This window comes from Natrix helvetica, assembly GCF_964273705.1.
Source record: "Natrix helvetica genome assembly, chromosome: 8".
In the NCBI taxonomy this organism is placed as follows: domain Eukaryota; kingdom Metazoa; phylum Chordata; class Lepidosauria; order Squamata; family Natricidae; genus Natrix; species Natrix helvetica.
In genome coordinates this window covers 20081565-20094427 of record NC_138559.1, presented here as the reverse complement: position 1 = coordinate 20094427, position 12863 = coordinate 20081565, and the positions used below count along the sequence as shown (strand labels likewise).

General features: G+C 42.8%; 1 protein-coding gene and 1 long non-coding RNA gene across 4 annotated transcripts in view; both read left to right on the top strand.

Annotated features, from left to right (window-relative positions):
* The window catches only part of LOC309396289, a 394508-nt gene that overhangs the window by 309533 nt on the left and 72112 nt on the right, over positions 1 to 12863 (top strand). The gene's annotated exons all lie outside the window — the stretch shown is intronic.
* ETS1 (ETS proto-oncogene 1, transcription factor) overlaps positions 1 to 12863 on the top strand; it is a 142666-nt gene that overhangs the window by 65516 nt on the left and 64287 nt on the right. The window contains exon 1 of one of the 3 annotated variants that reach the window (XM_081961298.1): positions 807 to 1227. The exons of the other annotated variants lie outside the window; for them this stretch is intronic. Coding sequence (XP_081817424.1) covers positions 1146 to 1227 — 82 coding nt within the window. The 5' untranslated portion in view covers positions 807 to 1145. Of the gene's footprint in view, positions 1 to 806; positions 1228 to 12863 lie in introns of those variants that run through there. 3 annotated transcript variants of the gene reach the window in all.

The window sequence follows — 12863 nt, the reverse complement described above, 5'->3', positions numbered from 1 at the left end:
ACTGGAAGGGGGGGGCAGGTTTTACTAACAAGGGGGCGAGCTTGTTTACCTGAGAACGGGAAGCTGAACTCAGTTTCACAACTTTGGAAGATGAGCTAGCCAGCTCGGCTCCACCGCCACTTTCACATGGTAATTTAGGAAAATTATACCACCTCCAACTTTTAAAAAAAATAAAAAACCTAGGGAAAACGTAGGTGACATCAATGACACACGGGGGTCGATCGCCGGCAGGGGGTTCAAATAAAAAAGGGGGAGGGTCCCCACCTTTTTGAGAGAGAGAGACCCTAAAAAGGAGCAGAAGGAACCTTAAGAGGCTCATAGTGAAGAATTCAACTTATTCCCTCCGTCCGGATGGCGATGAAAACTCTTTGCGGATACAGATGCCGCGTTAAAACATCTGGAACCGGGGTAGACTTTACCCCGGATCAATGAAGCCGGGGTGGGGTGGGGGCTTCCCAAAGGTCCGGTCTTTTGTCTACGGTCCCAATGAACACACAACCACACACACACACACACACCCCGGAGTGAGAAGAAACCCGGGGAAGAAAGGGCGCCACGTGGAGGGACATCGCTGCGCCCTGTTTTCTAGCCGGGGGACGTGGGGGGAGGACGGAGAGCGGGACCCAGCGGCAGCCGGGCTGGTCCCAGCCAGCCGTTTGGGGCGGAGGAAGCCTTTCCCACCCACCCCCGGCCGCTGTCCCCGAGCGGAGGCCGCCTCCCTCCCTCCTCTCGCTGCAGCCCAAGTCCTTGCTCGCAGCCGCTACTGGGCGAGGAGGAGGAGGAGGAGGAGGAGAGGCGAGGAGGAGGAGGAGGGGGGGGGACGCTCGCAGCGGCTGCGAAGGAGAAACGCCCTAGCAAGCCGAAAGGGAACGCGGAAGGGAGCGAGAGCCGCGGCCGGAGCCCATCAGGGCCGCGCTGAAGAGCGGGCGAGCGAGCGAGCGAGCGAGCGAGCGAAGAGGGGCCGCGAGAGAAGCGATCCAGCCAGGCAGCCACTCCGCCAGCCCGCCCGGGGTCTCCTGCCAACTTTGCGCCTCGCCGTCCAAGGGGGGAGCTCAGGCTTCCTCCCCCCCCCGTCCCCTCCACCGAGGTCCCTCTACCCCTTCCCCTTGCCCGGCTCCCAGGCTCTCTCCGGCGACCCTTTCACCATGAAGGCGGCGGGCGACCCGAAGCCCACCTTGACCATCATCAAAGCCGAGAAGGTGGAGGTGGATCTCTTCCCATCCCCCGGTGAGTGAGCCGCTCGCATCGCCTCCCGGGCGCCGGGGGGAAAGGGGGCAAATGGCTCGGCCGGGGCGGTCAGTTTCATCCCAGCCCTCGCTCGACCTTTCAAGCCGTGGTCAATTTCGTCTCTCTCTCTCTCTCTCTCTCTCTCTCTCTCTCTCTCTCTCTCTCTCTCTCTCTCTCTCTCTCTCTCTCTCTCTCTCTCTCCTTCCTTCCTTCCTTCCTTCCCTTCCCTTCCCTTCCCTCTTCTTCTTCTTCTTCTTCTTCTTCTTCTTCTTCTTCTTCTTCTTCTTCTTCTTCTTCTTCTTTCTTTCTTTCTTTCTTTCTTTCTTTCTTTCTTTCTTTCGTTTTTGCTACCTTTGCTTCAGAAACCCCTCTTTCCTGACTTTCGGCGGCTCTGGGAACCCCCCAATCCCGGCTCTCTCTCCTCCCTCCCTCCTTCCACTCCCTGGGGAGGATGCTTGCTTCAACCCTGGATCCTTTCGCTCCTTGACTTAAGGAAGGGTCCATTTTGGTCCCCAGCTTTGAACTGTATTTTTAAATTCATGGGGGTGGGGAGGTTGGAGGGGAGAAGAAGAAGGCTGGTGGAGAAAGGCTGAATGTCCGGCAGGCATCACCGCGGTTGTGTCAAATCTGCTTTCTAACAACCCACCTCGGCTCCTGGCTACTACTAGGTCAAAGAGGAGGCGGTGGGTGGGGTGTGGGTCGGGACCCAACGACCTCCTATCCCCAGAAACCTGGCTGGTGTGGGTCTAAGATAATATCTGCGCCTCTTATTGACAATTGTACCCTACTCTGCAGACCTTGTGTCCCACCCACCCCTTAGCCTCCGTCATGATTGATGGACTGATCCATCGATTGATCTCTCCCTGTCTCCTCTCGCCTCCCACCTCTCCTTCCCTCCTTCCCTCCCCGGTGCGGAGGTGTAATACAATTCAGGCATGTGGTTTGAAGAGACTTAATAGAGCTGGCCCGGGGTGTTTGTGTGGGCTTAAAAGGAGGCTGATTTGTACTGCAAATAGATCTTTGCTGAAAACTTCCCCTACCGTAAACTCGAGGTGCCGGGAGCTCCTTTTAAAGGGGAAACCCAGGGGAAGGATGCACGAAGAGAGAGCATTTGAATAACTAATTAGATGTAATAATGCAGATGCTTTCATTGAACTCCATTGTCCATTGAGTTGTGAGCATGTTCAAAGGCAGATCAGGGTTTAGATTCTCATATTTAAAAAAAAAGCCCCCATGAATTGCAATAATAGTTTATGGAGATTCTCAACCCTTCAGGTCATGTTTGTTCCAAATGTGCTTTTCAAAAGGCAACTGGAGGTTTGTTTTTGTTTTTTTTTCCTTTGAGGAAGAGGTTTCCCTTCTCATCTGAGAAACTTCTTCAGTTCTGATGTTGTTGTTTTTTCAGTTCAGAACTGAAGAAGCTTCTCCGATGGGAAGGGAAACACTTTCAAAGAAAAAACAAAAAACGAAATCCAGTTGTCTTTTGAAAAGCACCTATTGGGACATTGATAGTGTATAGAACGCCGGAGGAGTCTATTCAAAAGTAACTCATTTGAACCCAGGTGCATTGGCTTCCTCCAGTTGGGTTGCAGCTCGGGGCGCCCTTAAGGCAGCGGGTGATTTCTTTTGGCCCTTCTAAATAGGGCAAGCTCTTGTTTTTGAGTTTTCTGCCGGAAAAGATGAAGCTGTAATGCACCAGGTATCTAGAGAATGTGGATCCTTCCAGAGATTTAAGGGAGCTCTAGGGATGAGAAAATTCTGATTACTTCCTTGATCTTTTTCACGGTAACATTTATATACATGCCTCTAAAAACAAGAGCCTTCCTAAATTCACTCCCCTTTCTAAGTGGGCCTTACCCAAGCCAAAAATGCAATGTTTTTGTTTGCCTTGGGAAGAAAATAACTTTCGTTAATGATTAGGTCTTATTTGGGTAGCTTTCCCCTTTAAGATATAAATGCTTAACACCCCTTGAGGGTTTTGGCTAGTTTTTCTTTTTCTGTGGTCAAGTAAATATCTTGGCTATTCCACACACACACACACACACACACACACACACACCAATCATTATGGCAGAATACTGTTCCTAGATTGTTTGTAACTCCCACCCCCAGCCTCAAAGTCTGGGAAAACTATGATGAAAGAGAAGGGAGGGGAAGAGAGAGAGAGAGGAGAGTCCAGCCCTTGATGGCTATCTGGTGGAGATGATTTCAGGAGCATGTTGCTATGCTACTGGGACCATCAATAACTTTAAATACTCACATTAATGTTAAACCCAACCTTGGTGCGTTACTGGGAAGATCTGCGTTCTTTTAACCTTATGTGACTTTGCAAGCTTCGGAGGTTAAGGATTCTGCTACTGTACTGGATTCTTAGAAAGAAAACAGTGTTTAGAGTTTCCTTGATCAAGCAAAAGGCTAAGGATAGTTACATTCCCATGGTGAGGAAAGGATTAAACCTCAGCATTCTTCCTCTTCTACTTCTACTTCTTCTTCTTCTTCTTCTTCTTCTTCTTCTTCTTCTTCTTCTTCTTCTTCTTCTTCTTCTTCTTCTTCTTCTTCTTCTTCTTCTTCTTCTTCCTCCTCCTCCTCCTCCTCCTCCTCCTCCTCCTCCTCCTCCTCCTCCTTTTCTCTGTCTTCTCCATCTTCTTCATCTTGGTCTCCTTCTCCTTCCCCTCCTCCTTCTTCTTTCTCTTCTTCTTCTCCTCTCTCTTTTTCTCCATTTTCTCTGTCTTGGTCTCATTCTCCTCCTTCTCTCTTTCTCCTCCTCCTCCTCCTCTGTATAGTAAAGCTCTTGAATTTTAATCGTGATTTGAAACTCACTGCCTTTCAAGCAATATCAGTTATTTAATTAATGTTTTCACTTTCCTTCACAAAGCAACCCCTGTTTAATGGACTGTTTAATGCCCTAGCAAACGGGGGGGTGGTGGTGGATGGGTAGGGTGAAACAAATGATAGCTGAAAGTTGTACCAGTATTTGTGTACCACCATTTGTTCATCAGAACTAATCTTTCCATTCGCCCCACCATTTAATCAGAACTGATGAAGCTTCTTGAATGAGAGGGAAAACCTCTTCATCCTCAAGGGAAAAAAAAAACATAGTCCAGTTACCTTCTGGGGAAAAAAAACAATTTGAGACTACTAGGACGGTGCTTTCCAAACAATGAATTTGCAACATAATTTTGCAAATGCAGATGCTTATAGGGCATTGTAAAAATAAATGTTCCTAAAAAACAAAGGAGCAATACCATCAAATATACAAATGCAATGATTACCTTGAATTGGGAGGTATTAAATGTCTTCTGAATCTATAGAATGGTCTTAAATGAAGAATAGAAGAATGTTGAATTGTAAAAGGGCAACAACTGTTTTCCAAAGGAGACATTCTTTATTTTGTTTTATATGTTGATTATGAGGTTATGGGGTATTAAAAACAGAAATAAACCTTATGCAAAAGAAGCTCTTGGACAGCTAAATGAATTAGGAAGACCTCAGTTCAGACCTTGCCATAATCTAGCTAGCAACGTCTGAAAGGCCTGAAACAATATCTACATGTTTAATAACTATTTAGTAATTATTAAACCCACCCTTGTAAATAAGTCTCCAGGTTTTAGGATTTGCAAGGATCTTTACAAGCTTTGCTTACCTACACGTAGCTGTGTTACTCATTTGTGGCACATTAACTGCCTGGAAAAGGTGAGTGAAGAAGACGAAAATTCTAAAAAAAGAACACAAGAAAGAAAAAATGATTTCAGTTTTCAAAAGCACACTGACTCCTTCGTCTGAAAAATAATGAAATGCAAGGGATTATATCAGTCTGTTGGCAAAGAGGGAAAATATTTAGTAAAATATCTCTCTTTAGTTTGTGGTAGTCTTGCCCTGATCAAAAGATTCAACTGAAGACAAATAGTTTTTGAACAGTGATAACCATGACCATTTACCTAGCAGATCTAACAGTTAGACTGTTAGTGAGTATCCTATGAGCCAAGATAGTAGACTTTAATCAGATGAACCTAATCTCTAGTCTTAAATTAGAGACCATCTAAGTATAGTCACTGAAATATAATGTTTAAAGTGGACCTACTAAGATTGTATTAGTATTATTACGCTCTTCCTTCCCAATACCTACCTCTTCCCACTTATGACTATAAGCATGTTGCTTGTATCTTTAAAATGTATATTGTTTTATTTGTTTCCTAGTGTAATTTGATTGCTTATTAGTACCCTATTATTTTCACTAAGTGTTGGGTCTTATGATTCTTGATGAATGTATTCTATTTTATTTTTCTTTATGTACACTGAGAGCATATGCACCAAGGACAAATTCCTTGTGCATTCAATCACACTTGGCCAATAAAGAATTCTATTCTATTCTATTCTGTTCTATTCTATTCTATTCTATTCTATTCTATTCTTATTCTTTTCTATATTCAATTCTTTTCTATTCTCATTCTCTTCTCTTCTTATTCTCTTCTGTATTCTATACTTTTCTCATTCTCTTCTCTTCTATAGAAGTGATTGAATGCATGAATAATTATATGAATATCTGTTGGCATAGCAATACAGAGACTTCTTGTTTGTGACTCTGATAACTCAACAGATATTAATATCTGTTGGATATTAATATTAATATATGTTGGGATAGCAATATGGAGACCCTTTTGGTTGTGGCCCTGATGCGGAATCCTGCAGATGTCTCTTTAAACAGGTCTGTCTAAAGATATCAAACCTGTACAGGTTGCGATTCGCTAATTTAAAATTCAGCCGGGGCAGGTTTCAAAGCTTCCCCTCTCTTATCCCCCTCCCGTTTATAAGTGCAAACAAATGAGACTAAATGGATGAACACCTACCCCAAAAGCACAATAAATAGTTGACAGAGTACATTCAATCGGCTAGATTACCCATTGTGCCTGTGTATTGTGTGACATAGCTGTTTAAAATGGGTGGGGGAAAAAAACATGTCTGGTTCCTTTTTATTATTATTATTTATTTGCATGGGCTTTGCGATTCAAGGCTTAGTTTGATCCACTTTTCAAGGAGAAGTTTCTAAAATATAAACTATATTTTACAGTTTGATATGATGTGATGCTTTTTGCCTGCTCTGCATTATTCTGGGGGAGCTGTGGAGTCCTTGATGCGCTCTGAGCTTGGATGTTTGCCTATAGACCAGGGGTGTCCAAACTTGGGAACTTTAAGACTTGTGGAATTTTAAGACTTGTGGAATTCCTCAGCCAGACAATCTTAAAGTTCCCAAATTTGGACACTCATGCTATAGACGTTTGATTGCCTACCTAAGTTCGTCATCTGTGCTAGAAGAGAATGGGGTTAGTGGGGGGAGGAGGGGGAGGAGGAGAACTGTGGTGTCCTTGATGATTTTTGAGCTGTGCTATTTGCCTGCAGAAGTTTCATTACCCAACTAAGTAACATCATCAGTGTGAGTCTTTGTTAGCAGCCTAAGGTACAGAAAGAAAAAAAGTACAAACCCAGTAAACAACAATACTTTTGGAAATTGTCCTCCAGCTAAGCTGTGTAGATGTAAAGCACTTTCCAAACATGATCTTGGAATGTTCCAATGTTTCTGCCCTCCTTGGGAGTCCCAAAGGTGATTTTTGAAAAGGCAACTGGGTTTTGCTTTTCCTTGAAAATGTTTTCCTTCTCATCCAAGACTCTTCTTCAGTTCTGACTGTCAGAACTGAAGAAGCTTCTTGGAAGAGGAGCAAAATGTCTTCAAGGAAAAACAAAGTCCAGTTTCCTTTTGATAGAATAGAATAGAATAACAGATTTGGAAGGGACCTTGGAGGTCTTCTAGTCCAATCCCCTTCTTAGGCAGGAAACCCTACATCATTTCAGCCAAATGGTTATCCAACATCTTCTTAAAAACTTCAAGTTTTTCAAAGCATCTTTGGGACAACCACAACCTGGATATCTGAGAATCTCCATAGACATGTCCTCCTGGGAGTGTATACCTGGGAATCATAATTCATAACACTTAATTTTTACACCCCTTTCTCACATTCATCTACTTGTTTTCTCCCTGTCCAAGGCAGAGTACAGACACCCCAAGACTAACTTGGGGTGTATAGAGTGGTGCAGCTATTCTCATTTCTTCTTGAAATTAACCAGAAACTTACCCTTGAGATCTTCATGTGTTTTTCCTAAGAACTTCCTGAGAAAAAATAAATAAAGATCTATCTATATGTAAAAACTAGGGATGTTTCATGCATTGTTGTGCCCATGGTAACTCAATTTGCGCACTCCTGACCTCAGCAGTCTAATTTAAGGGAAGAAAAGCCGTTTCATTGTTCCAGTTAAGCAAGGGGAATCAGGAGCCCTTTCTCTGTCTATTTCCAGTGACCTGGTGAACTCAAACTAGATCTCAATCTATTTTCTGCTTCCCTCCCCTCTGTATCAGAAGCTCCTGGCTCCGAGAAGTTTAAATTCCTGCTCATAAGGGAGTTGGTGGGATGGTGCATCTTGCTGGTGAAGCTCTTATGAACTGGAAGCAGAAGGCAACATCTTGAAGAACTTGTGGGAATTAAGATTTTTTTCTTTTATCAGACCAAGCGATCTGTTTAAACTTCTAACAGCGGCAACTCACCGCAGAATTATCTGTTTGGTGATGGAAGAACTGGAAAACAACTACTTAAACAATGGGTTCTGGGAATCTTGGAATCCATATGTAAAATGGGGAAAGGTTACCTCCGCTTCACGTTTCCATTATTCCATTGATTATTTGAGGAGCCCATGGGTCCTTCTTCTCTCAAAATCGGTTTCTTTCCAGCATGTGAACAAACCCATTAAAACCCCAGTTTGATTCTTTCTGTCCCTTAGAAGACTCCAGGCATTTTCAAGTTGGCCCAAAGTTCAGATAATTGACTTCATAAATGGTGGAAACTTAAGGAAGGATTTCCTACTGACTTCAGTTTCAATGACTTCTGTTTTGGGGACTGCAATCCTGGTGGTGCAATGTGTGTGTGTGTGTGTGTGTGTGTGTGTGTGAGAGAGAGAGAGAGAGAGAGAGAGAGAGAGAGAGAGAGAGAGAGAGAGAGAGAAGGGTTGTTAATTAGCTAGCTTCCTCCCACCTCCAGTTCACTCACTTCAGAAAGAATGTTTTAATGAATGTCCCGATTACTGTGAAGCAGGCAAAGCTGGAGCAGGGCCATAACTCAGGGGCAGGGTGTAAATTTCGCACGCAGAAGATCTTGACTCCTTGTCAAGTTTTGCAGATATCGGCCTGGCAGCTCTCTAAGCCAGATAAGGTCTGTGACTGTAAATCCTCCCTTGAAAGACTTTACTGGATGTGAATGAGCAGAATTCACAGTCAATTAATAAAAGAGTTTTTTGTTTGGACAAGGAGTTTCCTTCCTGCTCTTGGGAAGCCTCAGTCAGAACAATACCATGGCTTAGAAACCACAGGGGCTGGCCGTATACAGAACTATATCATTGTGGCTTGATCATGATGTAGTCTTCAGCAGGGAAGTCCTCACCTAATGACCATTTGAAGTCATGATGGACTCTACAAAAGCTACATATACCTGGTTCCTTATTGCTGCAGGCACACACACACACACACACACACACACACACACACTGGTTAAATGACTGCATTTCATGGTGGTGCAGTGGTTAGAATGCAGACTGCTGACTTCCAGGAATTTGATCTTGACTGGCTCAAGGTTGACTCGGCCTTCCATCCTTCCGAGGTTGGTCAAATGAGGACCCAAATTGTTTGGAGCAATATGCTGACTCTGTAAACCACTTAGAGAGGGCTGTAAAACACGATGAAGCGGTATATAAGTCTAAGTGCTATAGCTATTGCTATTCTGGGCACTTGGCAACTGGCTCGTCTTGATGGCCAGTTGCAGAATTCTGCAGTCCAATAGCTATGATTTACAATCTTTTTGATGGTTTTTGATCCTTTTTGTTGGTTTCCAACAAAAACCACCCATAGGAATACATTGATTTGTTTAATGATACCGGCTTTCCCTTAATGACCATCACATCCATTTAATGATCATGGCATCTACTGTTGCAAAAAAATTGCAAAATCTGCTCTGGTCATGGGTGGCTTGACTTATGATTGTTAGACTTGTGACAGAAATTCTGGGCTCCATTAGGGTCCTAAGTCAAAGACTAGAGATAGAGTCCGTTTCCAAGGCAAAACCACTGCTGTTTACTAAACACTGACGTTATTTATCATGACTTTGGCTTCTGAGAAATGGGTGTTTCAATACTGAACATGCCAGTCACTTTACAAAAATGACCATAAAGCTAATTCAGTTTCCAAAATTTTCCACTTTACCCTTATCTGAGTGTTTTTTCCCACAGATTAAGACCTTTGGTTATTGACTTTTTTTTGCACCTGATCCTAGCCCAGAAGGCAACTACTGATAGGTGTTATTTCTTTCAGCCTTACAAATGACTTCTTCCCACCCCTGATATTCAACAATTCATGAAAACATTAGTGGTTAATTAGGACTACCATATTTTAAGACGCACCAAGATTTTGAAGAGGCAAATTAAAAAAATGTTTTTGCACTCTGCAAAAACGGCCAAAAATGGCCCATTTTTCACTCATTTCTGCCCTCCCCAGCTCCCAGGAGCGCTCTGGAAGCCTCCTAAAAGCCCTGCATACTCTGAAAAATATGGTACTTAAAAACTCTGGAAGTTGTTGACAAAGATTAAAGTTGAGAAAAGACAACTGATGATATAGTTTCGCAGGTTTTCCTAGAGGTAGAGGATATTTCATGTGAGAAATGCCGGTATCAAATAAAAGCTACCATTTGCAAAAATGACAATTCTGGATTCATGGGTGGGAGATTGATGGCCTCTGTATCAATCAGTAGGATAGTAGGTGAGCAAAATGTTGATTTCCATGTGACATGAAGAAAAGTTAATAACTTGATCAGAGAACTGGAGAATGAGCTCCATATATAACGTGGCGGCTCAGTGGCTAAGATGCTGAGCTTGTCAATCAGAAAGATCGGCAGTTTGGCAGTTCAAATCCCTTCACCACTGAAGATGGCATTTAATTTCATTGTATGAGGTGCAATGACAATAAAGTAAACTCACTCACTAACTAACTAACTCTGTTTGATACCTGATATCGGGATCTAAGGGACATAGCGGCTCAGTGGTTCAGATGCTGAGCTTGTGGATTGAAAGATTAGCAATTTGGCGGTTCAAATCCCTAGTGCCTTGTAACAGAGTGAGCTCCCGTTACTTGTCCCAGCTTCTGCCAACCTAGCAGTTCGAAAACATATAAAAAATGCAAGTAGAAAAATAGGAACCACCTTTGGTGGGAAGGTAACAGTGTTCCGTGCGCCTTCAGCATTTAGTCATGCCGGCCACATGACCAAGGAGACGTCTTCGGAAGTGCTGGCTCTTTGGCTTTGAAATGGAGATGAGCCCTGCCCCCTAAAGTCGGGAAGCACATGTTTGCTAAGGGAACCTTTACCTTTATATCTTCTATGCAAAAATGTTCCATTTTCAATATTCTATCGTTTTCATCATGTAGGTAATGCAAAGTCCCTACAGGGTTTTGGGAATTGTCCCTGAGTGGATGGAGTTCACATGTTTTGCTAAGTTGTGAATTAATTTGACCATGGTTTGTTTAACCAGCCTTAGTCTCTCATGGCTAGGTCATAAATCATAATATACAAACCAGAAGGACTGTTTATATTCTTCTTGCTGGGCTAAAAACCAAGTCAACAGTTTTACAGTTGAATGAAATAATTCTTAAAGCATGCTTGAGCTCAAATGGCCTCCTTCACATAATACTTCGTATCTTGAAGCAAACCAGACCAACCACATTATGCATGAGCTAATATTCATACCTCTTGCTACCCCACAAGTTTTATCCATGGGGTGTTTGGAAAATGGCAGGATGGCCACATATTGCATCAATCCAATGTAACATGGGTTGATTCGCTGGCTGCATTTGTAGAACTAAAACCTGGGTAGTCATATTTTAGCTTAAAATGTGTGAAAGCAGCCTGCAAAGCTAGTTGTGTGAACTTAGACAAATTAATTTTGTGATGCATGATTGACTTAACCACAAGTAAGCATTTATGTAGTATTGATATGAGATAAGTTTTTTTTTTAATTTCTTCTCCTTTTTCTGGTTAAATTCGCAGCACACTTGATTTTTTCTCCTGAAGGTGATAATTATTTTTCTTTTTTAAAAAACAAACAAACAAAAAGCTGTTAACCATTGTTTCTTCTATAGGTGAAGACCCAGCTCCTTTTTTTTTTTAGTAGAAAGTAGCCAGAGAGATCTCTTAGAGCTTATCCTACTCTCCCTTAATCATACTTCCAAATTGGATTCCAATTTAAAAACAACCACGATGGAAAAATACACATCCTTGCATGCCACAGCTAGTTTGGGTCTTGGAGAAATCAGATCGGTGTTTACATTTCCTATTCTTGGAAGACCTCCACAAGAAGTCTTTCCCTGATCTGTAGAAAGTTAAAAAAGAGAAGCTTGGGGGCTAAAAATTGCATTTACAGTAGAGTTGTCCTTTTGTTTAGGCAGATCAAGTGATAGCCTACAGCAGGGGTGTCAAATTAAGGCCTGCGGGGTGGATTCAGCTTGCATGGTGCTTAGTTCTGATCCATGGGGCTGCCCTGAAAATAGCAAAGGACTGGGCCTTGGTACCTCTGCAAGTGAAAACAGAGCTTTGGAAAGGAGAAAGGGAATGAGGAAAGACAAAGAAAAAAGAAGGGAAGATGGGAAAGAGAGCAAGGACGGAAAAATAAGGAAGAAGACAGAGTGGAAGGAAGAAGAAAGGAGAAGGAAGAGGGAAAGAAAATGAAGAGAAGGTAGGAAGGAAGGAAGGGCAATAGCACTTAGACTTATATACCACTTTACAGTGCTTTACAGCCCTCTCTAAGCAGTTTACAGTGTCAGCCTATTGCCTCTGTGATTTGGGTCCTCATTTTACCCACCTCGGAAGGATGGAAGGCTGAGTCAACCTTGAGCCTGGTGAGATTCGAACTGCCAAATTGCAGTCAGCCGGCAGTCAGCAGAGGTAGCCTGCAGTACTGCACTCTAACCACTGCGCCACTGCAACTCATCTTAATGTATGAATCTTAATATAAAAAGATATCTTCATGTATGAATCCAGCCATGATTGGCTTAATCAATAAGCCATCATGAATTTGGCTTGACTTCATAGATGAGTCTCATCTCATGACCTAGCTGGAATATTTACTTCCCTTAAACTTTGGGTTTTTTTTTTAAATGTAGATTTGATTCACAGGTTGCGTTATTTGGTTTTGATGCGGCACGATGTGTCATCCAAGTGTAGCTTGTTCAATAAACCACAATTAGGTTAAACACTCGTTGCCACTGTGACCTCTCGACATGCAATACAGCAGAATGTTAAGATGCGAACGGAAGGGACCTAATCTTTTTAGTGCTCTCATTAAGTGAGTGTGCTCAGTCTTTGGGGACCTCAGGAAAAGGCATTTGAGAAGAAAAATATGTTTACAAATATTTTTTTAAAATACCATTAAAGAAGAAAGAACCAAGTTTGAGATCCAATCTTCCCGAGACCGTAAATAGCTTCAGCTTAGCCAGAGCCTCCTCCTGATTTACTTGGCTAGTTTACTAGATAAAATCTAGGGTGGGGTGGGAG